General features: G+C 51.5%; 1 protein-coding gene and 1 long non-coding RNA gene across 6 annotated transcripts in view; one reads left to right on the top strand and one right to left on the bottom strand.

The window, feature by feature from the left end:
* The window catches only part of LOC135970157 (uncharacterized), a 38,094-nt gene extending 18,868 nt beyond the window's left edge, over positions 1-19,226 (top strand). Inside the window, exon 3 of the long non-coding RNA XR_012432490.1 lies at positions 19,096-19,226. This is a non-coding gene — a long non-coding RNA (uncharacterized lncRNA). The remainder of the gene's footprint in view (positions 1-19,095) is intronic.
* NPC1L1 (NPC1 like intracellular cholesterol transporter 1) lies at positions 197-27,900 on the bottom strand. 5 transcript variants are annotated; one of them, XM_065542012.2, is made up of 21 exons: positions 27,805-27,900; positions 25,412-26,937; positions 23,478-23,578; positions 22,893-23,065; positions 22,507-22,635; positions 21,097-21,279; positions 20,393-20,507; positions 20,083-20,210; positions 18,720-18,857; positions 18,409-18,498; positions 8,793-8,983; positions 8,461-8,585; positions 7,743-7,869; positions 7,519-7,574; positions 6,218-6,220; positions 5,707-5,781; positions 4,882-5,032; positions 4,378-4,609; positions 3,727-3,840; positions 3,466-3,628; positions 197-1,293 (listed from the first exon to the last, which is right to left on the bottom strand). In XM_065542012.2, exons 1-21 carry the CDS (start codon positions 27,856-27,858, stop codon positions 1,091-1,093), a joined length of 4,077 nt encoding a protein of 1,358 aa, XP_065398084.1. In that variant the 5' UTR covers positions 27,859-27,900; the 3' UTR covers positions 197-1,090. The 5 variants fall into 5 exon arrangements, 4 of the variants coding, with proteins under 4 accessions (XP_065398084.1, XP_045244995.2, XP_045244997.2 ...); XR_012432488.1 differs by lacking the exons at positions 5,707-5,781; positions 6,218-6,220 and having other exon boundaries at positions 3,466-3,618; XM_045389060.3 differs by lacking the exons at positions 5,707-5,781; positions 6,218-6,220.
* Positions 27,901-27,942: the final 42 nt, after the last annotated feature.

The raw sequence follows: 27,942 nt of genomic DNA, 5'->3' as shown, positions 1-27,942 counted from the left end.
TTACTCCCACTCCTCAAAGGCCCTTGTAAAGCACACAATGGCCTGACTACTTTCTTGAAAAGAGGGGGGAGAAATAGAACAAAACACACTAGTTTCTCCACAAATCACTCTCCCACACATATATTATTTGTGTCATTCACAAAAATTATCTTAAGCCAAGAGGCAGCCAGGGTAGGACATGTGACATAAAACACCATTTCTGCCAACAAATGTTTATTAAACACCCATGTGCACAGTACCAAGCCAGGATCTTCATCTCAACTGCAGTTCATGCTTCTGGAGAGCTGTCCAAGAGCTCGGATTGGGCTGGTTTGAGGCCTGGGCTCCAGGCCTGAGGTGAAGGTGGGAGGACCAGCCCAGCCCCAAGAGCTCCCAGCCTTCAGAATCCTGGGTGGCCTTGACTGGCAGCAACAGCCTTAATAAGAGTCGGAGCTGGAGACCAAACCCAACACCGTTTTCCAGGAGGGGCTAATCCATGACCAAGGTGCTTATGGGAACATCCTTCCTGGGCCCTTCTCTTGCCAGAAAGGGCCGTAGATGGCAGACCTGCAGGTGCGCTCTGGAGGGAGTGGCTACTGACCGGCCTCCCACAGCGTTGACTCTTGGCCTGAGCCTTTGCCCCTCCCTGGCCTCCTGTGATATCACAACCCAGGGCAGTGGTCACTGTCTGTGTTCTCAGGGACACTAGTACGTGTTAAAGACTTACTGACACAGAATTAAGACTTTTGACAGAGAAACTGAGAAGGGAAAAGTTGGATGAGAAGTGGGCTCCTAGGAAAGTGAGTGAGTGTGGGACAAACATGGAGTGTGTCTGTTCCTGCCAACTTCCAGACCCAGGCCCAGAAGGAGGAGGCACTGCCCAAGGCCTAGGTGACTTGGAAACTGGGGACCCACTGTGGGAGCAGAGGAGCCATCAGTGGTGCTGCTTGGATGCCTCAAGAGCAGGCCATCCTCCAGTGACAGGTAGTCTCATGGGAACGGCCTCCCCTAGGATTTGAGAAGGTCATGTGTCAAGGGACAGTCACAGGGAAGACCCTCATAACCCTTCGGTTCAGGGCCATAAAGCCTAGACAGGGGGCCTCTGGCTGTATCAGAACTGCCGCCCATTGTTGGGCAAGAAGTTGCTGACGGCACCAGCACCTTTGATAGAACCTTCAAAGCTGTGGTTGACATAGATGTTGTCAGCTGTGGAGACTCGGGAGGGGTGATTTGGGTAGGAGGCCGCTATGGCTGCCGCTGCTGCCTCCTCAGCCAGCTTCTGCTCCAGTGCCAGAGCTGGGTTGATGTCAGGCCCTGCAGTGAGACAGAGAACCACAGTCAGAGAGGTGGGCAGGGGACACAGGTGAGAAGCTACTCCTGGTTCTGTACAACAAACCCAAGGCAGGAAGGGTCCCAGGGGGGCTCTGTGCCATGTGCCTTCTGGGGTCACTACATTTGCAGCCCAAGCTTCAGGGATGTCCTGGTCCCCCATCCCCCAAGCATGTTGGGAGCCTCCGAGGAACAGCCACCACCTGCAGCTCCAAGGCCCTGGATACCCCTCGTCCAAGCACACCCCACAACTGCTCCTCCTTGCCCCTCCCTTATGTCTCACCCACCACCCCTAGCACACACACTCTACTCCTTCCAAGAGGGTCAGGGAGTCCCCACAAGAGACATGTTTAGGAACCATGGAGCTGTGTGGGCTCCAACCTCTGCTACCTTTGACCAAGTCTGTAACCTGGGGCAGGTGTCTCAGTTCCCTCATCTGTAAAAAGGGAAGGATAATGATGCCTACCTCGGGGGGGTAGTTAAGAGAATTACAGACACATATGTTGATGCACAAACACACCCCTCTATAAATGTCCTCTAGTAATATTATTATTACCATCTGGTGGGGGGTAAAATTGAACTCCTCCCAGCTTGCCCACCCTGAGAGCCAGAAACACCTTCATCCTGGGAGGCTCAGTTTGAGCCTCCATGCGCCTCAGCCTCCCAAAGTGCTAGGATTACAGGCATGAGCCACCACTCCTGGCCAGCATTTCAAAAAATTAATGAGACTGGGTGCGGTGGCCCACGCCTGTAATCCCCGCACTTTGGGAGGCCCGCACTTTGGGAGGCCAAGGCAGAGGGATCACCTGAGGTCAGGAGTTCGAGACCAGCCTGACCAACATGGTGAAACCCTGTCTCTAATAAAAATACAAAAATTGGCCAGGCATGGTGGTGTGCACTGATATCCTAGCTACTCAGGAGGCTAAGACAGGAGAATTGCTTGAACCCAGAAAGCAGAGGTTGCAGTGAACTGAGATCGCACCACCACACTCCAGCCTGGGCAACAGAGCAAAGCTCTTGTCTTAAAGAAAAAAAAAAAAAAATTAATGATAGGGCTGGGGCACAGTGGCTCACGCCTGTAATCCCAGCACTTTGGGAGGCCTTGGCGGTCAAATCACCTGAGGTCAGGAGTTCGAGACCAGCCTGGCCAACATGGTGAAAGCCCATCTCTACTAAAAATAAAAAATGAATTTAAAAAATTAGCCAGGCGTAGTGGTCCGTGCCTGTAATCCCAGCTGCTTGGGAGGCTAAAGCAGGAGAATGGCTTGAACTTGGTGAGGCAGGGGTTGCAAGAAGCTGAGATCACACCACTGCACTCCAGCTTGGGCGACAGAGTGAGACTCCATCTCAATCAATTAAAATAAAATAAATAATAAATTTAAATTAAAATAAAAGCCAAGCACAGTGGCTCACACCTGTAATCCTAATACTATGGAAGGCCAAGGTGGATCATGAGCTCAGGAGTTTGAGACCAGCCTGGGCAACACAGGGAGACCCCACCTCTACAAAAAAATTAAAAATTAGCTGGCATGGTGATGTGCACCTGGGGTCCCAGCTACTCGGGAGGCTGAGGTGGGAGGATCACTTGAGCCTGGGAAGTCAAGGCTGCAGTAAGCTGTGATCATGCTATTGCACTCCAGCCTGGGTGTCAGAGCAAGACCCTGTCTCCAAGAACAATAATAATAATAATAATAGAATGGAACCAGAAATATCAGAATGCTTCACATGTATAAGAGAAGTATTAATATTATTTAGTGAAGCATCTGTTTCAGGCAGCATGTCTGTGTGTGCTTGTGCGTGTCACCTCTGGGTATAAAACATATTTCTTGCTGAAGGGAATGCTTAAAAGTCCAACAGCAGTGCCGTGAAGATCCAGAGTGTACAGGGCCACAGAAACGTTGTTTGAGACATACATTGCTGACAAAAGAAATATGTTCACAGCACATTAAATGAACAACAGAAGCTTCAAAGACTAGAAGTGCCACATGGTCATGGTCCTGGCTTCTGACGTCTGCCCATGGCTTGTGTGCACTTCCTGAGCTTGACGTCTGCCCATGGCTTGTGTGCACTTCCTGAGCTTCCGTGGTAAGCATGCACTGTTACTGTTGTCGTCATGATAATCATGACAGCCTGGTAGGAACAGGCCGGGGCACTCACCCACATAGCTGAGGATGACAGGCAGGAAGACCAAGCCATGCAGCAGACCCAGCAGAGTAATCAGGAGGTTGAGGCGGAAGAAGAAGATCTGAATGAGCTGGGCCTTGGCAAGGCCCAGGACCAGAATGCCAGGGAGGTTGGTCATGGCCACACCTGCAAACACCTGGGGGGTCAGAACCAGGTGTCAGGCAGGGCACAGGGCATCAAGCAGGGCACAGGGTGTCGAGTGGGGCACAGGGTGGCCCACTCCTCCCCACTCACCGCACTTCCCATAGAGATGGTGGCCTCTTTGGCCCTCTCCAGCCGGGTGGGCTTGGTGCTGATGGCAAAGGAGCGGGTAATGTGGGACACGAACTCCACAGACATGCCCACCGCCTATGGGCAGAGAGGGGGCATAAGCCAAGAAAGGCAGAGGTAGGGAAGGAACTGGGGAGATGAGGCCTCCACCAGGACCAGCGCGGGGCAGGCATTAAATTCTAGACAGAGTATTTGGCCGGGTGCCAAGTGGCTCGTGCCTATAATCCCAATGAGCCATTATAGTGGCTCATGCCTATAATCCCAACACTGGGAGGCTCAGGTGAGAAGATCACTTGAGCCCAGGAGTTTGGGACCATTCTGGGCAACAAAGTGAGACCCTGTCTCTACAACAAAAATTAAAATATTAGCTGGACACAGTGGCACGTGCCTGTAGTCCCAGCTACTTGGGAGGCTGAGGTCAGAGGATCGCTTGAGCCCAAGAGTTCGAGGCTACAGTGAGCTGTGATCATGTCACTGCACAAGCCTGAGAAACAGAGCAAGACCCTGCCTCTAAAAAAAAAAGAAAGAAAGAGAAAAGGAACTGGGAGTATTCTACGAGGCTGGATCCCCAACCACCCCTCCAGGGCCCCCTGGTGCCTGTGTCTGCTGGGTTACCGAGACCAGGTTGATGAGGGACACAGCATTGTAACTGATGCCCCACAGGGCCATGAAGCCAACGGTGTCCACGAGGATCATGATGATGGACAGCAGGTTGAGGAGGCCGGAGCGCAGGTCCAGGCCCAGCAGGAGGCAGCAGACAGCGAAGGTGGGCACCAGGCAGAGGCTGAGCATGAAGAGCCCCTCAGGGAGAATGGTCAGGTACTGCTCATAAAACACATTGGTGACCCTGCCAGAGTACAGAGCATGGTCACAAGCTCATGCCTCTGGGGCCCTCAAGGTGGGTGGGACACCCCACTTCAGAAGGAGAATGCTGAGGGTCAGGCAGGCTTATATTGGGGTACAAACCAGCATAAGAAATAGGCCCAAGTCTGCAGCCAGAGCCTCCTGACCTAAAACTGGTGCTCATCTCATGCAACTCCTTGCAAGCCCTCCACCCTAACCTCCAATCTCCAGCAACCATCCCCCACCTCCCTCTAGCTCAGCCACTCAGGTCCTCACGTGTAGGGGAAGACCTCAAAAGCTGGGTCTGTCCCAGGCACCTTCCGCAGGTCAGCAGTGATGTTGGCTGCCAGCTCCCGAGCTGCCCGCAGAGCTTCTGTGTAATCCTGTGAGTTTTTCAGGGGCTTGTGATAGGCCATGAACCTGGAGGCTGGACAGCCATGGCACACGGAAGATGGAAGGGCAAAGGTCAGAGCCCTTTCCAGGACACCTTCAGAACACCCCAGACACAGTGGCACAGGCATGTGATCAAGCTGGGTTCAGGGCTCTGCCGCCACCATTTGAAATTCTTGGTAAATTTTGTGCAATTGGTCCATATTTTTGTTTTGCACTAGCCCTGCAAACTCCATAGCTGGCCCCACTGCTGTGGGAGACCCAGGCCTGACCTTTGATGAATGAAGCCTATAGAGATCTCTCTAGTGAACCCAGATTCTTCTCTATATGGTTTCAAGAAATGCATTGGATTTTTAAAATTAACTTAATTGGTTTTTAATTTGCATATTCCTATAGGAAAGGACTAGAAAGGAAGACAGAAAAATGAGAACAGTTGAATTATTAGAACTGTGGCTTAGGGCTCCTGCCAGCTAAAGGTTATTTCTTAATGACGTTTTAAGAAATTAAGGTTATTGGCCAGGCGCGGTGGCTCACACCTAATCCCAGCACTTTGGGAGGCTAAGGCAGGCCAATCACCTGAGGTCAGGAGTTCGAGACCAGCCTGCCCAACATGGTGAAACCCTGTCTCTACTAAAAATGCAAGAATTAGCCGGACGTGGTGGCACACCCCTGTAATCCCAGCTACTTGGGGGGCTGAGGCGGGAGAATTGCTTGAACCCGGGAGGTAGAGGCTGCAGTGAGCCGAGATTATGCTACTGCACTCCAGCCTGGGCAACAGAGCAAGACCTCATCTCAAAAAAAAAAAAGAAGGCCGGGCGCGGTGGCTCATGCCTGTAATCCCAGCACTTTGGGAGGCCGAGGCAGGCAGATCACGAGGTCAGGAGATCGAGACCATCCTGGCTAACACAGTGAAACCCCGTCTCTACTAAAAATACAAAAAAATGAGCCAGGCATGGTGGCAGGCACCTGTAGTCCCAGCTACTCAGGAGGCTGAGGCAGGAGAATGGACTGAACCTGGGAGGCGGAGCTTGCAGTGAGCCAAGATCGCGCCACCGCACTCCAGCCTGGGCGACAGAGCGAGACTCCGTCTCAAAAAAAAAAGAAGAAGAAGAAATTAAGGTTATTAAGACCCTTATACAATAAAGGGTTTTTTGTTCTTGTTTTTGTTTTTGTTTTCAAGACAGAGTCTCACTCTGTCACCGCAGCTGGAGTGCAGTGGCACGATCTCGGCTCACTGCAACTTCTACTTCCCACGTTCAAGTGATTGTCAAGTGAACTTCAGGCAGCTTTCAGCCAGCAGTTCAAACTACAAATTATTTCAGTACAAAGTGAGATCACCCTTCAAAAGCTCCCCCACCCGCCAACGACCCCCATGTCCATCTGCAACACGAGCTCCCTTAGGCTCCCTACACCAAGCATGTCTGCACAGAGCTATAGCCAGCTCCTTTACACAGATGGCTGTCTCATTCTGCCATCTGCTGTATGAGCTGACAGCATGTTGTGGGTCCTTTTCCTGTCAGTCTAACTGTATCTCCCTTGTTACCTTTTTCTTTTTTTCTCTCTTTTTTTTTTTTTTTGAGAGAGGGTCTCACTTTGTTGCCCAGGCTGGAGTGCAGTGTTGCGATCACGGCTCACTGCAGCCTCAACCTCCCAGATTCAGACATTCCTCCCGCCCAGCCTCCTGAATAGCTGGAACTACAAGCACACGCCACCACACCCGGGCAGTTTTTTAAATTTTATTTTGTACAGGAGGCCGGGCACAGTGGTTCATGCCTGTAATACCAGCATTTTGGGAGGCCGAGGCAGGCGTATCACCTGAGGCCAGGAGTTTGAGACCAGCCTGGCCAACATGGTGAAACTCCATCTCTGCTGAAAATACAAAAATTACCCAGGTGTGGTGGCATGCTCCTATAGTCCCAGCTACTCAGGAGGCTGAGGCAGGAGAATCGCTTGAACCTCGGAAGTGGAGGTTGCAGTGATCACACCACTGCACTCTGGCCTGGGCAACAGAGTGAGACTCTGTCTCAAAAAAAAAAAAAAAAGAGGGCCTCCCTATGTTGCCTGGGCTGGTCTCAAACTCCTGGGTTCAAGAGATCCTCTCGCCTCGGCCTCCTGGAGTGCTAAGATTACAGGCATGAGCCACTGCACCCAGCCTCTTGTTACCTTTAATGACTGCTAGGATTGTGCTGTGCCAAGCATCCTAATTCATTTAGCCAGCTGCCCTTTGGGTGTAATTTGTGCTGGTAAGAAAGGTACTTAGCCAGGGTGTGGAGAACTCCCAAGTATGGTATCAACTGCTGAATGAATTCCACAAACAACGCTGACCATTGACTTGGGAGTGAGAGAAGGGGTGAAGTCTGAGGATGTGGAGTTGGGAAACAAGACCCCTGCTGACAGGGCCAGGGCAGTTAGAAGCTCCTGACACAGGAGGGAGACAACACGTGACAGGCTATTCCCTGGGGTTCTCAGGGGCCCTCCAGAGCAACTGATTATGTCCTCCCCTCCAGGCAAGGCCATGCTTACCTAAAACCTGGCCATCTGAAGTCAAGTTCACAGAGGTGCTATATGCTCCCAGGCCGCTGTGAGGTCAGGGCAAAGGCTTAGCCAGGAACAAAGCTCCTTTCATCTGCCCAGCCCACAGCCACCCCAGAGAGGCCCCTGATAGCTTCCTCCTGCCTCTCTATATTCACCCCCATCCTAGGTCCCACATGTCTGTCCTCCCCAGCAGAAGGCCCTCCCAAGCTTACCCTTTGGGACATTTGATGTTGGGCCGGTCATTCAGGAACCAGGGAAGATACTTATAGAACTGCTCCACTGAGGGCCTCACAGAGCCCATCGTGATGCTCAGGCAGTTCTTTAGGCAGTTCAGGGAGTCTGCAGAGAAAGCAGGGGTCTGGGCAGTGACACCCCAGGGCCAGCAGCAACTGCTGTGTGCCCCTCCTTCCCCAACAATCCCATCAGAGGTCCCAGGCACTCCAGCCTCAACTAGTCACTTCTAGGGGGATTTGCTTTTGTTATTTGTGGGAGAAGTTCTCCTCTTGGCTATAGAAACTGTGGGCACCTACAGGCAGAAGGGGAAAGGAAATTTGGGGCAGAAAAACAGGCCCCACAAAGTCCTCTCCACCTACAAATGCCACTGCTTTGTGCGGCGGGGCCATGTGCCAACCTCAGCAGCTCTCCACTCCTGACTCCCCAGTGCCCTGCCACCCAGGAGTGCCACGTGCTCTGAAAGTGGGGCACGGTACACAGCAGCATACGTGTGTGATGCCCACGGGCCAGCACAGCCACCCACACAGGTGCTCCTCACAGAGTGCCTGTCCCTCAGGCCACATCTGCATCCATGCCCCCAGTGGACCCCACAAGACAGGTCAAGATGTTGAGGGAGCCTCTCCAGTCCTCTCCTTTCTGTTGCCTCAGTTTGCCTGAGCTATGGTAGGCAGTGAGCCCCTATGGCCCCAAACTCACTGACAGTCGAGGGGCAGAACTGGTCCTTATTGGGGCCAGATATATAAAGGCGGCAGCAGGAGGATGGGGTCAGCCAGTCAATGAAGTCATCCACCCAGGAGGAGGCAGGGATGGCAAGGTAAGACCTAAGGGGCAGGTGGGAGGAAGGGTGACAAGGCCAGCTGAGCAGGGTGGTGAATTCTTCTCATGGCCCAACCCCCACGCAGCCTTCCCCAGGCATACGGCAGCAGGACAGCAGGACAGGGGTACAACAGGCAGGAAGAAAGGACTGGTGAGGACTTGGGGGACTCAAACAGGGAGTAGGCCGGGGTGTGGGGCAGCCAGGCACTCACTGCTCAGGGAACTCTGTGGCATACTGGATCTTCTGGGTGAAGGAGAAGTTGTTGCAGCCTGCACTGGAGCAGATGGCATTCATCCCAGCCTCACTGGAGAAGTTGTAGCCTGAGGTAGTAACAAAGTACACCGGGGCTCCCGTCTCGAAGTAGCGGTTCAGAAAGAGGAAATAGTCAAGCAGGTACGAGTCCTAGGAGTGGAGGAGGGTCAGTAAGCTTCAGTTTGCTATGCACACCCCTAAAGGGCTCACTCCAGCTCACACTCTCGAAGGTACACACAGAAGTACATGCTAAAAGGCACATGCTCAGAGGTCCACGATCAGAGGAACACACACAGAGGAACATGTTCAGAGATACACATGCAGTTACACACTCAAAGGGATGTGTCAGTGGGACACTCAGAGGTGTACACACAGATACATGCCTAGAGGTACACAGAGGTACATGTACACACGTACACAAAATATACACCGAGAGGTACATGCTCAGAGGTCACACACAAGGTACATATAGAGAAGGACATGCACAGACACACACACTCAGGGGTACCTTCAAGATGTATGTGCACTGTACAGTTACACCGGAACACGGTTTTAGGTGTACCCACAGATGAATATACTCCAAGGTTCACAGAATAGGTATAATCACAGGTGCAAACAGAAGTACACTTACGGGGGTGCAAGCACAGAGCAACTCATATCACCTCACATGAACACACACTGACACACACAAACATGCACATACACATAATTGTATCCCTTCCTGTCACCCCCAATTTGGCACAGCCACAGTCTAACAAGCTGGCCTGTGACAACGGCCCGTATTTGTGTGCACACATAAATGTCAGTGTATACACCCTCAAAGCCATGCACCAGGCATCCTCATGGTCTGCTCCCTTCTATAACATAAAGGCTCAGAGTGACATTAGGGAAAATGGCACAGTAGGAAGTGTCAGGAATCTCTCTCCCCGCCTAGAAAACAACTTGTCTGGTATAACTATTTTTTTTCTTTTTTTTCCTTTTTTTTTTTTTTTTTGAGACAGAGTCTTCCCAAGCTGGAGTGCAGTGGTGTGATCTCTGCTCACTGCAACCTCCACCTCCTGGGTTCAAGCGATTCTTGTGCCTCAGCCTCCTGAGTAGCTGGGATTACAGGCACGTGCCACCACTCCCGGCTGATTTTTGTATTTTTAATAGAGATGGGGTTTTACCATGTTGGCCAGGCTGGTCTCAAACTCCTGACCTCAAGCGATCCACCCGCCTCAGCCTCCCAAACAGCTGGGATTACAGGTGTGAGCCACCACACCAGCCCTGGTGTAATTATTTTGGAACTCTGGAGTCTATTGAGGGCTGGAAGCTTCTAGGATAAGTCTTGGACAGTAAATTGTGGTTAATTTCAGGCAATCTCAGCTTTTAGTACAGTAGCAGCTACCCATTTGCCACTCCCAGCTTCAAGGCATGCAGCTGTGTATGCTTTCCAGAAGCAGCTTGTACACAGCTTGCAGGAGCCAGGGTAGGCAAGGACACCATCCACCAAATATCAGCTGGGCATGATGGCTTACACTTGTAATTTCAGAACTTTGGGAGGTCAAGCAGGAGGGTCACTTGAACCCATGAGTGGGAGACTGATCTGGACACACAGTGACACCCTGTCTCTACAAAAAAAATTTACAAAAGTTAGCTGGGTGTGGTGGCACATGCCTGTAGTCCCAGCTACTCAGGAGGCTGAGGTAGGAGAATCATTTGAGCCTGGAAGTTTGATGCTGCACTGAGCTATGATTGCACCACTGCACTCCAGCCTGGGCAAGAGAGCCAGACCCTGTCTCTAATAAATAAATAAATAAATCCAAATATCAAGTTCTGATATCTGAGTTCTGATCATTGATCATTACTTCTGATATTGGTGGTACAGATACACAGGCAGGCAGCCACTATTGCAACTCCCACCACCATTGTTGCAACTGCCTCCACATCTTACTAAAGTGACTTCCAGGAGATTTAAAGAGTAAGCACCTATCCCCCACCCCTTCATTTTTCCCTCGTTTTCCTTTTGGGAACCATACATATAAGGACAAGGACATTCAAAAGCAACCATAAATATAGGGATATTTAGACAGTCACCACACTGCATAAATGCCCAGAGAAATATGCAGGCTCATAAAATACCTGAGAAGACATTAACTCTGTGCCTTTGGCTGATCCCCAGCACAGAAACACCAACAGCAATAAATAACATAAAGCAAGCCCTGGGAAAGAAGGAGAATCTGATCTCCAGAGCTACTACATTATAAGAATGAAATGTCCGTTTTTCAACCAAAAACACACCAAGAAAAAGAAAAACATGGCCCATTCAAAGGGAAAATATTAAGCAACGGAAACTGTCCCTGGGTAAGACCAGACAGCAGACTTACTAGACAAAGACTTCAAAACAATTGTCTCAGCTGGGTGCAGTGGCTCATGCCTGTAATCCCAGAACTTTAGAAGGCCAAGGCAGGCAGATCACATGAGGCCAGGAGTTCAAGACCAGCCTGGCCAATATGGTGAAACCCTGTCTCTACTAAAAATACAAAAATTAGCCAAGCATGGTGGCAGGTACCTGTAATCCCAGCTACTTGGGAGGCTGAGGCTTGACCCCAGGAGGCAGAGGTTGCAGTGGCCTGAGATCACACCACTGCACTCCAGCCTGGGTGACAGAGCAAGACTCTGTCTCAATAAATAAATAAATAAAACAATTGCCTTAAAGTTACTCAAAGAGCTAAAAGAAAACAAAGCCAAGGAAATAATTTATGAACAAAATGGAAATATCAATAAGGAGAAAACATTAAAAGGAGCAAAAAACTCTGGAGCTAAAAAGTATAGGAACTTAAATGAAAAATTCACTAGAGGGATTCAAAAGCAGTCAGAAGAAAGAATTAGCAAACTGAAGATAAGACCATTGAAATTACTGAGTTTGAAGAACAGAAAGAAAAAAAAATAACAAAAGTGAACAGAGCAGAGCCTAAGGGACTGTGAGACATCATCATCATCAAATAGACCAAAATATGCGTTGTAAGAATTCCAGAAGAAAAGAGAAAGGGGAAGTGAGATTATTTGAAAAACTTATGGCCAGAACTCCCCAAATTTGATGAAGGACATGAATATAAACATTTAAGAAACTCAATAAACTCCAGTAGGATAAACTAAAGAAACCCACACCAAAGGATATTAAATTTTTTTTTTTTTTGAGATGGAGTCTCGCTATGTTGCCAGGCTGGCGTGCAGTGACATAATCTCAGCTCACTGCAACCTCTGCCTCCTGGGTTCAAGTGATTCTCCTGCCTCAGCCTCCCAAGTATCTTGGACTACAAGTGCACACAACCACACCCAGCTAATTTTTGTATTTTTAGTAGAGATGGGGTTTCACCACGTTGGCCAGGATGGTCTTGATCTCTTGACCTCGTGATCTGCCTGCCTTGGCCTCCCAAAGTGCTGGGATTACAGGCATGAGCTACTGCACCCGGTTGCATATTATAATTTAGCTGTCAAAAAACAAAGATAAGCCAGGCATGGTGGCATATACCTGTCGTCCCAGCTACTCAAGAGGCTGAGGTGGGAGGATTGCTTGAGCCCAGGATTTCAAGTCCATTCTAGGCAACATAGCAAGACCCTGTCTCTAAAAAATAAAATAAAATACAGTTTTTAAAAAAATAGAAAACATTGAAAAAAAGAAATGACTTGGCATATACAAAAGATTGTCAAAAAGATTATCAGCATATTTCTCATCAGAAACCTTAAAGCCCAGATGGCAGTGGGTTTGTATATTGAAGGCGCTAAAGAATGCTGGGCATGGTGGCTCATGCCTGGAATCCCAGCACTTCAGGAGGCTGAGGCAGGTGGATCACCTAAGGTCAGGAGTTTGAGACCAGCCTGGCCAACATGGCAAAACCCCATCTCTTCTGAAAATACAAAAATTAGCCAGGCATGGTGGCACACGCCTGTAATCCCAGCTACTCAGGAGGCTGAAGCAGGAGAATCACTTGAACCTGGGAAGCAGAGGTTGCAGTGAGCTAAGATTGTGCCACTGCACTCCAGCCTGGATGACAGAGTGAGACTCTGTCTCAAAAACAAACAAACAAAAAACAAGTGCTGAAGAAAAAACAATTGTCAATGAAAAATCCTAATTCCAGCAAAACTGTCACTTAAAAATGAGGGAGAAGGCCGGGCATGGTGGCTCATGCCTGTAATCCCAGCACTTTGGGAGGCCGAGGTAGACAGATCATTTGAGGCCAGGAGTTTGAGACCAGCTTGACTAACATGGTGAGACCCCATCTCTGCTAAAAATACAAAAATTAGCCAGGCATGGAGGCATGCATCTGTTAATTCCAGCTACTTTGGAGGCTGAGGTAGTAGAATCTCTTGAATCTCGGAGGTGGAGGTTGCAATGAGCCGAGATCACACCACTGCACTCCACTCTGGGCGACACAGTGAGACTCCATCTCAAAAAAATAAATAAAAATAAAAAGTAAAAATGAGGGAGAAGCCAGATGAGGTGATTCATCCTATAATCCAAATACTTTGGGAGGCTGAAACAGGAGGATTGCTTGAGCTCAAAAGTTCGAGACCAGTCTGAGTAACATAGTGAGACCCCCATCTCAAAAAAATTGTTTTAATTAAAAAGTAAAAATGGGCCGGGCATGGTGGCCCATGCCTGTAATCCCAGCACTTTGGGAGGCCAAGGCGGGTGGATCACCTGAGGTCAGGAGTTCACGACCAGCCTGGCCAACATGGTAAAACCCCGTCTCTATTAAAAATACAAAAATTAGCCTGGCATGGTGGTGTGCACCTGTAATCTCAGCTACTCAGGAGGCTGAGGCAGGAGAATTGCTTGAACTCAGGAGGCAGAGGTTGCAGTGAGCTGAGGTCACACCATTGTACTCCAGTCTGGGCGACAAGAGCGAAATTCCATCTCAAAATAAATAAAAAATTAAAAAAAAATTAAAATGAAGGTGAAATTAAGACATTCTCAGATAAACAAAAGCAGAAGGAATTTGTTATCACTAGTCCTTCACTGAAAGAAATGCTAAAAGGAATCCTGTAGGTTGAAATAAAAAGACGTTAGACAGGCCAGGCATGGCAGCTCATGCCTGTAATCCCAGCACTTTGGGAGGCCAAGGCAGGCAGATCACCTGAGGTTGGGAGTTCGAGACCAGCCTGACCAACATGGAGAAACCTCATCTCTACTAAAAATACAAAATTAGCCCAATGTGGTGGCACATGCCTGTAATCCCAGTACTCAGGAGGCTGAGGCAGGAGAATCACTTGAACCCAGGAGGCGGAGGTTGCGGTGAGCTGAGATCACACGATTGCACTCCAGCCTGGGTGGGCAATAAGAGTGAAACAATGTCTCAAAAAAAAAAAAAAAAAAAAAAAGACATCAGACAGTAACTCAAAGATGTATGAAGAAATAAAAATCCCTTGGCTAGGCACGGTGGCTTACACCTGTAATCCCAGTACCTCAGCTGGCTGAGGTGGGAGGATCTTTTGAGGCCAGGAGTTTGAGGTTATAGTGAGCTATGATCACACCACTGCATTTCAGCCTGGGCAACAGAGCAAGACTCTGCCTAAATAAATAAATAAATCCCGAGCAAGGTTAAATAAATGGGCAGTTATAAATGTTATGATTTATAACTCCACCTTTTTGTACATGATTGAAGAGACTAATGCAAAAAAAAAAATCATTAGCCTATGATTTTGGATACATAATGCCTAAAAATACAAAAGTTTTTGAGACACAGTTTCACTCTATTGCCCAAGCTGGAGTACAGTGGCACAATCTCAGCTCACTGCAACCTCTACCTCCTAGATTCAAGCAATTCTCATGTCTCAGCCTCCTAAGTAGCTAGGTTTACAGTCATGTGCCACCATGCCTGGCTAATTTTTGTATTTTTAGTAGAGACGGAGTTTTGTCATGTTGGCTAGGCTGATCTCGAACTCCTGGCCTCAGGTGATCCAACCACCTCACAAAGTGCTGGGATTACAGCCGTGAGCCACTGCACCCAGCTGAAAAATATAATTTTTTGAGACAAGGTCTCTCTCTCTTGCTCAGGCTGGTGTGCAGTGGCATGATCATAACTGACTGCATCCTTGAATTCCTGGACTCAAGCAAGCCTCCCACATAGCTGGGACTACAGGCATGTGCTACCATGCCCAGCTAAATTTTAAATTTTTTCAAGAGATGGGATCTCACTGTGTTGGCCAGGCTGGTCTCAAATTGCTGGCCTCAAGCAATCCTTTTACCTCCACCTCCCAAAGCATTGGGATTACAGGCATGAGCCACCATGGCTAGCCCAAAATATAATTTGTGACATCAATAACTGAAAGGGGGATAAGATGGAGTTGTTATAGGAGCAGAGTTTTTGTATGCTATGGAAAGAAAGTTGGCATAAATTTAGAGTGTTATAACTTCAGCACATTTAATGTAATCCTCATGGTAATCACAAATAAAATTAGCTGTAGACTATGCACAAAAGGAAATGAAAAGAAAATGTAAAATTTCACTAGTAGCAACCAACTAAGCACAAAAGAAGTCAGTAATGCAGGAAATGAGAAACAAAAAAGCTACAAGGCATATAGAAAACAAATAGCAAAATGACAGAAGTAAAGCCCTCCTCATCAGTAATTACTCTAAATGTAAATGGATTAAACTCTTCAATCAAAAGAGAGTAGTAGGGTCAGTCATGGTGGCTCATGCCTGTAATCCCAGCACTTTGGGAGGCTGAGGTGGGTGGATTACTCAAAGACAGGAGTTCAAGACCAGCCTGGTCAACATGGTGAAACCCCGTTTCTACAAAAAATATAAAACAAGTAGCCAGGCTTGGTGGTATGCACCTGTAATCCCAGCTACTCAGGAGGCTGAGGCAGGAGAATCACTTGAATCTGGGAGATGTAAGTTGCAGTGAGCCAAGATCGCTCCACTGCACTCCAGCCTGGGCGAGAGACCGAGACTCCATCTCAAAAAAAAAAAAAAAAAAGAGTGGTAGAATGGATTAAACACACGATCAAGATTGTGAGAGTTGGCATACTGTGCCCTAGGCAGCCCCCATCTGCTAAAAAACAACAAAACGTGATCTAACTATATGCTCTCTCCAAGAGACTCACCTTAGATCCAAAAACACAAATAGGTCAAAAGTGAAAGAACAGAAAAAAAGATATTCCATGTAAATAGGAACCAAAAGAGAATAGGGATAGCTATACTAATACCAGACAAAATAGACTTATTTTTATTTATTTATTTTTTTTGAGACGGATCCTTACTCTGTTTCCCAGGCTGGAGTGCAATGGCATGATCTCAGCTCACCGCAACATCCGCCTCCCAGGTTCAAGCGATTCTCCTCCCTCAGCCTCCCAAGTAGCTGGGATTACAGGCATGTGTCACCACGCCCAGTTAATTTTATATTTTTAGTAGAGACAGGGTTTCTCAATGCTGGTCAGGCTGGTCTCAAACTCCTAATCTCAGGCGATCCATCCACCTCAGCCTCCCAAAGTGCTGGGATTACAGGAGTGAGCCACCACTTCCAGCCAAAAAAATAAATATTGTTTGAGTTCACTTATACGAGGTGCCTAGAGTGGTCAAACTCATAGAACAGAAAGTAAATGGGCCAGACACAGTGGTTCATGCCTGTAATCCCAGCACTTCAGGAGACCAAGGCGGGCCGATCACAAGGTCAGGAGTTCGAGACCAGCCTGGCCAACATGGCAAAACCCTATCTCTACTAAAAATACAAAAATTAGCTGGGTGTGATGGCACATGCCTGTAGTCCCAGCTACTCAGGAGGCTGAGGCAGGAGAATTGCTTGAACCTGGGAGGCAGAGGCTGCAGTAAGCCGAGTTCGTACCGTTGCACTCCAGCCTGGGCGACAGAGCAAGACTCCATCTCAAAACAAAAAAGAAAAAGTAGAGGCCAGGTGCGGTGGCTCATACCTGTAATCCCAGCACTTTGGGAGGCCGAGGCAGGTGGATCACCTGAGGTCAGGAGTTCAAGACCAGCCAAGCCAACATGGTGAAACCTCGTCTCTACTAAAAATACAAAAATTAGCTGGGTGTGGTGGTGGCCGCCTGTAATCCCAGCTACTTGGGAGGCTGAGGCAGGAGAATCACCTGAACCCGGGAGGTGGAGATTGCGGTGAGCCGGGATTGTGCCATTGCACTCCAGCCTGGGCAACAAGAGCAAAACTCCATCTCAAAAAAAAAAGTAAATGGTGGTTGTGTCAGGAGCTGAGGGGAGGGGAGAATGGGGAGTCACTGTTTATTGGATAAAGTTTCAATTTTGCAAAAAGGAAAGAGTTTTGGAGATGGATGGTGGTGATAGTTGAATAGTATGAGTGTACTTAATATCACTGAACTGTACACTTAAAAAAGGTTACAATGGTAATTTTCTATTATGTGTATTTTACCACAATAAAAAACTGGGAAAAAAATGATAAAAATTTTAAAAGCAGTAAGAAACAAACATCCCCAACAGAAAAATAAACAAAAGACGTCAACATAAAACCTCAGCAAGGTCTAGTGGCCCATCACGTCCTTCCTTCTTGCTCTTGGGGCACTAAAGACCCTCTTCACCTCAGCCCCGTGACATAGCCCCCAGGGCTTCTGCAGGTGGCAGGTTCATTCTGGGACTCCCCACCTGCTCTCCCTCCATAGGGTCACCCAAAGTATAGTCCTGAGCTGTCTGCTCTTGTCCTCCCTCACCTGGCTTCCAGGCCAGTACAGCCTAACACATCTACCCCAGCTGCACCCCACTCAGCCCTGCTGTGGGCTTGGGCCTCGCTGCTTCCACTGGGGCTCCTTCCAGTGCCCAGACTCTTGCCCAAATCTCCATCACAGTTCTCCAGATGGGTCCTAGACATCAAGTCCCCTTGATGCCCTCCCTCTCCGCAGAGCTTGCTCATGCAGTCTGACCATGTGTCTCAGACTTTGTTGTCTGTGGCTGCTTTCTCTTGGCCACCAGTCCATGGCCACCACTGGTGCACATCCAGATGAGCCGGGTCCCCAGCCTTGGCTGACACATTGTGCCTGTTGGCCCACACACTTACTGATCCAGGCTGGGCAATCAGCCTCTCCCCAACCATGCCCTTGGCCTCCAGCTCATCCCACCCCCACAGTCGCTGCCACACCCAGGAAACACACCTGGGCTCGCCCCAGCCCCCCATTGGCCAGTCTGTCATCACTTTCCTCTGCAAATCCTATGCGAGCTTGGAGGCCCCTCCAACCGTGGGGCTTTCCTTTCCCTGAACCCCTGCCCTCCCTGGGCTTCAGGCCCAGAGGATTCACAGGGCTGGACACTGGGCAGGCACTCAGCAAAGTGACAGTCATTCTTTGTGGCCTGCTGTCTCACATGGACAGCCCTCCAGTGCCTGGGCCATCTCTCTTACTGTGGCCTGGGGCTGGCACCTGGTTGTTGTGCTGTTCATACATGAATGTGGCTTCACTCCGCAGGACTGCTGGAGATGCCTCCAAAGCAGTGAGCAGCTCTGCACCTCTGGCCAAGCCCCTGGCTAGAGACCTCCAACCCATCCCTGCTGGTTGCTACTGCCCCTCCCCAAATCCCAAGGGCCTAAGGGTTGAGAAGAGCCTGAGCTCACCTTGGGCAGGGCCAGCTCCTGGTCCAGTCCAACACTGATGTGGCACATGTAGTAGAGGCTCACTCCAAACAGGGCGAGAAACAGCAGCAGCTGAGAAGGGACCTGCTGCATGAGACCACCCTGCCCAGTAGCCGCCCCCCAATCTCCCCACAAATTTAAGTCAGTCAGGGTGTCATGGGCAACATTCTGAAGTTGAGCAGACTTGCATGCCAGCCCCAGGTATCAGCACCTCCCCACCTCCAACCCTGGTCTCCCTGAGGCGAGGTCCCCACCTAGTCCCCCTGCCCTCCTGTGCTTCCAGGCCCACTCACCACAACCCCTCGAGTGATCCAGTGCAGCAGGAAGGGGACATAGGCCTTTCGGAAGAGGCCAAGCAGGAACCCCTCTCCCTGGCCAGGCAGGGGCAGCTCCCGGGGCTTGACGCAGCAGCAGACGTCCAATCGGGAGGCCTGGAGCGGGAGGCAGCCCCTCGAGGTAGTCCCAGAGCAGACCAGATCCCAGGGACCACCTTCCTGCCCCCAGGGAGTGTCACCTTCTGTGGGTGGCCTGTGCCAGTGCCGCTCATGGAGACATACCAGTGTGCTGTTTTCTTTGCCTTTTTTTTTTAAATCTTGATAAAATATCTTTAAATTGTATGCCATCATTTAAACCAACAGATCAACTCCTGTCCATCTCTCATTTATACAGCTGACCCTTGAGCAACACGAGTTTGAACTGCCTAGGCTCACTTATCCCTAGATTTTCTTCCACCTCTGCTGCCCCCAAAACAGCAAGACCAAGCCCTCCTCTTCCTCCTCTTCCTCAGCCTACTCAACCTGAAGACAATGAGGATAAAGACCTTCATGATGATCCACTTTCACTTCGTGAATAGTAAATAGATTTTCTCTTCCTTATGACTTTCTTACTAACATTTTCTTTTTTCTAGCTTCCTTTATTGTAAGAATACAGTTTATAATACATATAACATTCAAAAGATGTGTTATCGACTACTTATATTATCATTAAGGCTTCCAGGTAATAGTAGGCTAGTAGGAATTAAGTTTGGAGGGGTCAAATGTTACCTGCAGACCAGGCGTGGTAGCTCACGCCTGTAATCCCAGCGTTTGGGAGGCCAAGGTGGGTGGACCACTTGAGGTCAGGAGTTCGAGACCAGCCTGACCAACATGGTGAAACCCCATCTCTACTAAAAATACAAAAATTAGCCAGGAGAGCTGGTGGGGGCCTGTAATCTCAGTACTCGGGTGGCTGAAGCAGGAGAATCGCTTGAACCCAGGAGGCAGAGGTTGCAGTGAGCTGAGATCACGCCATTGCACTCTAGCCTAGGTGAAGAGTGAAACTCCATCTCAAAAAAAAAAAAAAAAAGTTACATGCAGATTTTCAACTTCTCAGACAGTCAGTCCCCTAATCTCCACATTGTTCAAGGGTCAACTGTATTTTATTTCTGAACCTCATGCACTTAAGGAGGTTCGATTATATTGCAAAATTTGTCAAAACAAATTTATTTTTCTATAGGAAATTGGAGAATACATGGCCTAAATATTACCTTCCCGGCACAATGCCCCTGTCCCCCACCCCATTCTCTGGGCCATCTCTGTGGTGGTAAAGCCACCCCATCTCCCTGCCATGGTGGGAACCCAGGGGCAGGTCCCTTGGTACTGACCCGGCTGCCCCTACCTCCTGCCTCTTGCTGTCCAGGGAGAGCAGGGCCACAAAGGCAGACATCTGCAGGAGGAAGTCAAGGACCACTGCAAGGCCAGAGGTCAGGGCAAAGGTCCGCACAGCTGGCATGGGGGTCAGGGCCCCTGTGAGGGAGCAGAGGGCTGTCAGGGAACCCTGGCTTCAAGGGCAGAGTGGGAGCTGACATTGACAAGGTGCAGGGGGGAAGGGGGTCTGCACTATACCCACTGCCCTCTGGGAACTCCTAGGCCCCGGCACTAACCCAGCAGGCCTAATGCCAAGTGGGAAGGGTCTGCCCCAGGCTCACCTAGGAAGAAGCAGATGGCCTCAGAGAGGCTGCACAACAGCATGCTGGGGGCCACCCTGCCCAGGGCTCGGCCAATGTGAACCTCTCGCGGCTCCCCAGGACTCCGGGGCAGCCTCTGGGTGGGAACAGCAGGGATAAGAGCCAGGGACCTCCAAGGGCACCATCCCTTAAAGGCCAGCAGGGAGCTGGCAAGTGCCCAGAGCTGCAGCCAGGCCTGAGGAGCTGCTCTGACCTTCCTGAATCATCAAAGACCCTCACACTCTCCACGGCCAATGTTCTTCTTCCAGGGTCTGGCTGGGAGAAATGCTTGGTGCTTTCGAGATGTCTATAGCACCCCTGTTCCAAGCATTGTTGGAACCCTGTTCACCAACAGGGAGAGGTGAAATCGACTCTGATTTATCCTTACCGTGGAATGCTACGTAGCAACATAAAGACAGGAGGAGGCTGTAATGTACTAACATGGAGAGGTTTCACTAGACATTGCAAGGAGTTAACAGAAAGTTAATTCCGGATGGTAGAGGCAGGATGAAGTCATTTATGTCAACACACTCTAGTTTCTACAGATATTGTAAACATGAGTGTCGATGAACAGAAAGAGTCTGCAGGGAGACCCAGCAAATTCACGCCAGAGTCCCATCTGGCCAGGAGGTGAGGTTGGCAGAAGAGTGGGCAGTTGGGGGTATGGAGAGCTCCTCCCTTCTTACCTGGTACTCGAGAACAAAGATGAAGATGTTATCAGCCCCCACAGACAGCACCAGGAAAGGCACCACTTGCAGGATGATCAGGGAGGAGCGGATACCCAGGTAGGAGAAGAAGCCCATGGCAGCCATGACTGCTCCCAGGACCACGGCCACCCCGCCAAGGCCCAGCGTGGCCTTGGAGTCCACCTGTAATGCAAACAGGCTCAGCCCCCTGGCCACCTAGCACCTACCCAGTATGCCCACCAGCCTCAGCTAGGCGAGACACCACAGCAGGCAGGCACCCTCCGTGCCTGCAGGTCCCCAATATGCCCCCGGTGGTGAGGAGCTCACATCTCCCATTAAAGCCCCTCTGCAGAGCCATCCTCCCAAGGGCAGGTCCATGAAACCCCAAGGCATAGGTGAGCCTGCTCCATCTTCCTTGAGCACGCATTGCAAGAGATTGTAAGTATTAGCTTTGCATTTGGGCAAGTCAGGGTATGGCATGTAACAGAAAGAAAACTGCTCTTAGGTCAGGTGTGGTGGCTCACACCTGTAATCTCAACACTTTGGGAGGCTGACAAGGAAGAATTGCTTGAGCCCAGGAGTTTGAGACCAGCCTAGGCAACAAAGCGAGACTCCGTCTCTACAAAAAATTTAAAAAAAAAAAATGGCCGGGAGCAGTAGCTCATGCCTGTAATCCCAGCACTTTGGGTGGGCAGATCACCTGAGGCCAGGAGTTCGAGACCAGCCTGACCAACATGGAGAAACACTGTCTCTACTAAAAACACAAAATTAGTCAGGTGTGGTGGCACATGCCTGTAGTCCCAGCTACTCAGGAGGCTGAGGCAGGAGAATTGCTTGAACCTGGGAGGCAGAGGTTGCAGTGAGCCAAGATCGCGCCATTGCACTCCAGCCTGGGCAACAAGAGCAAAACTCTGTCTTAAAAAAAAAAAAAAAAAAAAAAAAAAAAAGCTGGGCGCAATGGCATGTGCCTATAGTCCCAACTACTTGGGAGGCTGAAGCAGGAGGATCACTTGTGCCCAGGATTTTTGAGGTTGCAACAAGCTAAGATCATGCCGCTGCACTGCAGCCTGGGCAGCAGAGCAAGACCCTGTCTCAAAAGAAAGAAAGAGAAAAAAAGAGAGACAGAGAGAGAAAGAGAGAGAGAGAAAGAAAAGAAAGCGAAAGAGAGAGGGAAGGAGGGAAAAGAGAAAAGAAAAGAAAGAAAAGGAAAGAAAAAGAAAAGAAAACAGCTCTTGGCCTTTCACTTTCAGCACAGAACACCTTCGAGAGGTATTACCCTTTGGGGCAGCCACTTAGGTGTGTCCATTCTGCTGCTCTGAGATGCTCTGGTTAGGAAAGTTGTAGAAGGCCTGCTGAAGATGCCTGGGGTCCTGGGCTAGCCCACCTAGCTGTGTCCCTCCCGCTTCTCACCATCACTCTGCTCCAGCTGGAATAGCTGCCCAGGGCCAGGGAGATGTACAGGAAGATGACAATGTAGCTGGTGGCAAAGATGGGCAGGTCTTCAGCTGTGGTGCGATTGATCTCATCTTCCAGAGAGCGCTGTGGACACACACCCGACCAGCCCCCAATGACCGTGCCTGCTCCAGCCAGGCCGGCTCTCAATAGCTCAGTCACTGGGCACTGTGTGTTGTGTCACAGGGCCTGATGGCCCCCCATCATCCCTGGTGAGGCTACAAGAACAGCCATCACAATCACCCTGTTCCGAGCAGGCAGCCACTGCCCAGCTTGGGGACACAGGAGCTGACCCAAGACCACCTGGGTTGCACCCCCAGAGCCAGGGACCCTGCAGCCCCTACCTCAGCCATGAACGTGACCTGGAACTTGCCAGCCGTCCGACGCTGGAAGGCTCGCATTTCCTCCAAGAAGGCCTCCTCCCACAGCTGGGCCTGGGCCAGCCGGGGGTCCCCGGCAGGGTAATTGTTGAGGGAGAACGTCATGATCAGGGCCTCCGCCTCAGAATAGTCCTTCCCTGGGATAAGAAATGCTCAGTCCCTTCCTGCTGCACCCGTGCCTCCCTCCCCCTCCAGCTGCACCCCTATATTCCCTCCCCCTATCTAGCTTCACCCTTGCCATCACCCCTTGCTCCTTCTCCCCCACTCCTTCTTCATCTGATTCATGGCCTTACCTCCTACACCCCACTTCTCTCAGGCAAAGGTAAGACCTTTGGGCCCAGGCAAAAAACCAGCGTGCCTGAGTAACACTATGAGAAGATAAAGGAGATGGCAGAGAGAGGAGACAGGATAGGGTCGGCCTATAGCTTCCAGAAACCAGGTCACCCCCAGGCTGTGAGAACCCCCAGCACCACCCCCACCCTCCCGTCTATGGTTCCTGCCCCAATACTGCATCTTCCTTGGCCTCCTCTCAGGGCCCACTTAGCTTACCTTTGTACCCCCCAACGGCAAGGAAGGGGAAGACAGGGGCCCCATAGTCAGCCATGCAGCTCAGGGCCAGGGCTGTGCCATCCTTGAAGGTGAGCGGGGCACTGGAGGGAGATGACCACAAAGGGAAAGGGCCTTTCCTGGCCCTGCCCAGTCCCTATGGCCCCTCCCTTCCCCTCCCACCCCAGACCCACAGCACTACGGAGGGTGAGCTGGTGGGGTGGGGGACACTGGCTGCAGATAACTGCAGATAGCCCAGCCCAGTGGGTCCTAAATGGCTCCCATCCAGCAAGATCTCCTGCAGGCCCCCACCCACCGAGTGAGTTGGAGCTGCCGGGTGCCTCCTCTGTGCCAGGCAGGGGCTGCTCCGGGCCATGTCCCTCTGTGCCTCTCACGTCTCCACACACTAGCCTGACCTTCCTGGCTCTGACAGTATCTGATTCTGGATTGAGCATCACATCTGAAGTCCTCAGGTGTGATGAGGGCGGAAGAGCTGGGATTTGAGCTGTGGGGTCTGGCATGGGCTGTCTCAAATGTTGCCCTCTCAGCCTCCTTCTCCTGCCTAGGGCCCCCCAAAACCCTCTAGGTACTGAGGTCAAATTTGGAATCCTGGAGCCCAGGAGCCAATGTTTTCAGAGTTTACTAGCCTGGTACCCTCAGGCAATTCTGTAGTTCCTTCAGCTTAGCCCTTTCTGCAAAGCCCATCATTGTGAAGACGCGGTGGGACACCAGAGCGAAGCTCTCTACGCCCCTCTCTCAGCTCTCAGCAAGCAAGTGCTGGTTGCTGTGTGACTTTGAGCAGCTTACCACACCCCTGCGAGCCTCAGTTTTCATGTCTGTAAAGTGGGGATAATTGGACCACCCAAGAGTTGTTGTGAGCACCCAAGTCAAAATAAAGATAATGCCCTATAATGGACTATAAAGCTAGCATCAGACACGAGTCGGAGGTCAGACCACGATGCCTCCCCAGAGCAAACAATAGCTCCTCTCATTCCCGCTGTTTCCAAGAGACAGCCCTTGGGTTCCTGGCACAGACACTCTGAGAAACAGCCCAAACTTGGGGCCCAGCCAAGGGATGCAGAGCCAGATAGCGGGGGACAGAAAGTGTCAGCACTCTCTTCCAATCCAGTGGTTCTCAAAGTGTGGCCTGGGGCCCTTCGGTGTCCTGGAGATCCTTTCAAGGGTCTGTAAGGTCAGAACTGTTTTCATAATAACACTAAGATGCTATTTGCCCCTTTTAACTCTCATTTGCTCTGGAGTATGGAGTACTAAACGTTCATTTTGAGGACCTCTGCTCTACTCCAACCTCAAGGAGCCTCCACTGCCACCGCCCCGCTGCTGCCCTTGGCTCTTGGGCGCCTTGGTCCAGCAGCCTTGTTGGCAGCACACCAGAGTGGACAGAACCAGGACCGAACCCCAATCAATAGAAGTGTATGTGGCTGTGGCCTGCCCCAGGACACCCGGCCCAGGTGCCTGAGACCAGCCATGACCCCTGGCCTGAGGGCACTTTTTCCAGTGCATACCATGGTACCTCACGGGCTACTGACGGCCCTATGGCACCTGGCACAGAAACAAGAAGCAAAACAAGGCAAATATAAACATGTGCTGTGCCAATCGGACTCCTCTGTCAGACTTAAACCAAGAATGTGGCAGGGAGCTCCACATGTCAGGAGCTCTGCAGAAAGACAGAGTGGACCCGGGGTTGAAGGGCCAGTGATGGCCATGCACAAACCTGCAGCCATGAGCAGGAACTCTGGCCAAAGGAAATGGCAGCTGGACGAGGGGCAGAGATAAGCATCTGGGCAGCCCCAGGCCAGAGTCATAGGAATAGCTACCTCTGGTCCTTCAGGACCAGCTGTATGCCCGGCCAGGTTCCCGGGAGGCCATGGCAGTCCAGCCCCAGCCCGCTCCTCGCTTGGGCCCCACCACGGACTCACTTGGCACAGTACAGAAAATGGTCCCTCCAGTCGACTTGGGAGGTCTGCCCCATCAGTGTCTGGTTGGCCGTGAGCAACAGGAGCGTGCGGTTGTTCTGGAAATACTGCAGGAGGCTGTTGATGCAGCAATCGGAGAGACTGGTATTGTCCGGATTGAGGGGGGCGTAGCAGATGTGCTGCAGGGAGATGTTGCGCTGTGCTTCGGGCGACCACACCTGGAGGTGCCGCAGCCTCTCCTGCAACTCCAGCAGCTCCAGCAGCAAGTCCAGGTCCAGGATCCCGCTGAAGTTCTTGGGCCCCAGCAGCAGGGAGTCATACCTGTAGCTGGACCGGTTAGGAGCCGTCAGGATCACCTGGTTGGTTCGGAAGAAGGGGCCGAAATGCTGGTCATGAAAAGCCTTCTCACTCCGGGCTTGGCTGTTGGGGGCCGACCACAGCTCCACGGGGTCCGTAGTGAGTTCTGTAAAGACCAGGCCCGCTGCCAAGACCACCACCGGGATGACAGACAGCACCAGGATGGTCAGAGGCCACGAAGCCACCCAGGTGCCCCAGCCCTGGAAGAACTGGCCAAGGAGGGTGTGGGTGGAGAAGCTGAGCTTGTCAGAGAGGCTGGTGCCCTTCTTGGGGTCCACCGTCTTGCTTTTGTCCCTGGTGGGGGCCACACGGAGTCCCACGAGCAGGATGGCGACCACAGTGAAGACAGAACAGAGGATGATGATGAGGACCAGCCCACCCGGCATCCGGCCCAGGCGGAAGGTGGAGTCCAGGGCCTGGGGATGGGCGATGGCAGGACAGGATGCAGCACAGTCCTGGCAGGAGCAGGCCACTGCGTCGTCACCTTGGGACTCATTGCAACGTGCAACCCCCTCATTCAGAGGCTGAATCCCACTCCCCACAGCCTGGCCGGGCTCCAAGAGGTGGAAGGTGATGTCCAGTGGGGCCAGACCATTGCCTGTGTCTCCCTGGAAGTTGAGCCAGCGCTGGGCATTGCAAAGGGCAGAGCCATACACGCCACACATGCTGCCCACAGCCAGCGTGGCAGCCGCAGGGATGTGCACACGGCTGCAGGAGTCATAGCTCTGCTCGGCAAAGCTGTGCTGGTAGAAGGCCTCATAGGCCACCACAGCTGGGAGTTGTCCAGCCCCTAGCTGAGCCACGCGGGTCACATTGATGAAGAGGCTCTGGTTGGGGCTGCATGTGTTGTGGCAGTGCAGGCTCACGAAATTGTCAGAGCAGGCTGGGCAGCGGGTGAGGAGGGCCTTGGTGATCGACAGACTCGCTTCCAATGATACCAGCTGCTTGGCGGAGCAGCAGGCTTGGGTGTTGGGGCCGGTGTAGAGGCGGGGGCAGATCCTCTGTAATAGGATCAGGTGATCACCTGTGATGTTGCGGGCTGGCGTGTTGGACAGACAGGACACGTTGGAGAGTGTCATGAGGCCTCCAGACAGCTCTGGGTTCTTCCCACATTCGTCATAGAAGGCGCAGTAGCCAGGCTGGTGGATGGGTGTGTAAGGCTCGCTCTGGGCCTGCAGACACAGCAACATCACTCATGGGCCCTGACACAGCTGGGTGCCATCCAGGCAGCAGGCAGCCAGGGAGGGCGTGGGGGTAAGAAGGACATGGAGCAGGGGCAGGGAAGGGGGGAGTGTGGGGAGTGGGAAGCCTCCTGGAGGCATGTGCCAGCCAGCCAGCCAGTGTTGGAGTGACAAGTGGGCAGGGCAGCCAGGCCTTTCTTCCTAGGTGTGGCCTGATAGACCTGCAGTTTAGGAAGGTCCTGCTGGAGAGGCCAGGTATGGGTAAGGAGGCAAAGCTGACTCCAAGGTGCCGGGCCCTGCCCACATCAAAGTCAGCCTGAGTCCCCACACTGCACACCACATCCAGAGGCCAGGGTCTCTCATGGAGAGTCTGTGCAGGAGGCCCCCCGGCTCCCACCGCCACCACCACCACCACCTGCTTGAGGCCGAAAGCCATCACCCACCTCCCAGACACAAAGGGAGCGAGGAACTTAAGAGGCGCCAGTCCTGGATCTTCTCCCAGGACTCCCTAGGTGATGCTCACTAGGTAACCCCATCCCAGCACCTCCTTGCCTCAGACCTCCCTCAACTGCAGGCCTGGACCCCACCCAGTAGGGCCAGTGACAGGAGGGACTTGGAACACCCCAGTCCAGCGACCTCTTTCACCCCTGTGTGCATTCAACTCTGTGACCTGGAAACCCTCCACCTGCACCTCTCCTCTGTGGGGCCTGGCATCCCTCATGTGTCCGGAGACTGGCCCAGCCTGCAGGCCCTGAGGCTCCCTTGCTGTTACCCAGTAACACTCGCCTGGTACACGGCTGGCCCCAGGGTCCCTAACTGGAGGCTGTAGGGGAGGTGGAGCCAAGCCCTGGGACTCACCAAGTGCAGGAGCAGGGCCCACAGCAGCCAGCCCCTCAGGCCGGCCTCCGCCATCCCGGGTCGAGAAGGGGTCAGCGGGTAGCCGCGCCAGGCCTCAGGGATAGCCAAGAGCTGAACACACATTAAGGCAGCCTCCTC

This window comes from Macaca fascicularis, chromosome 3 (assembly GCF_037993035.2).
Source record: "Macaca fascicularis isolate 582-1 chromosome 3, T2T-MFA8v1.1".
In the NCBI taxonomy this organism is placed as follows: Eukaryota; Metazoa; Chordata; class Mammalia; order Primates; family Cercopithecidae; genus Macaca; species Macaca fascicularis.
Note: the sequence above shows the minus strand (reverse complement) of the source record. Positions and strands in the feature narration are given on the sequence as shown.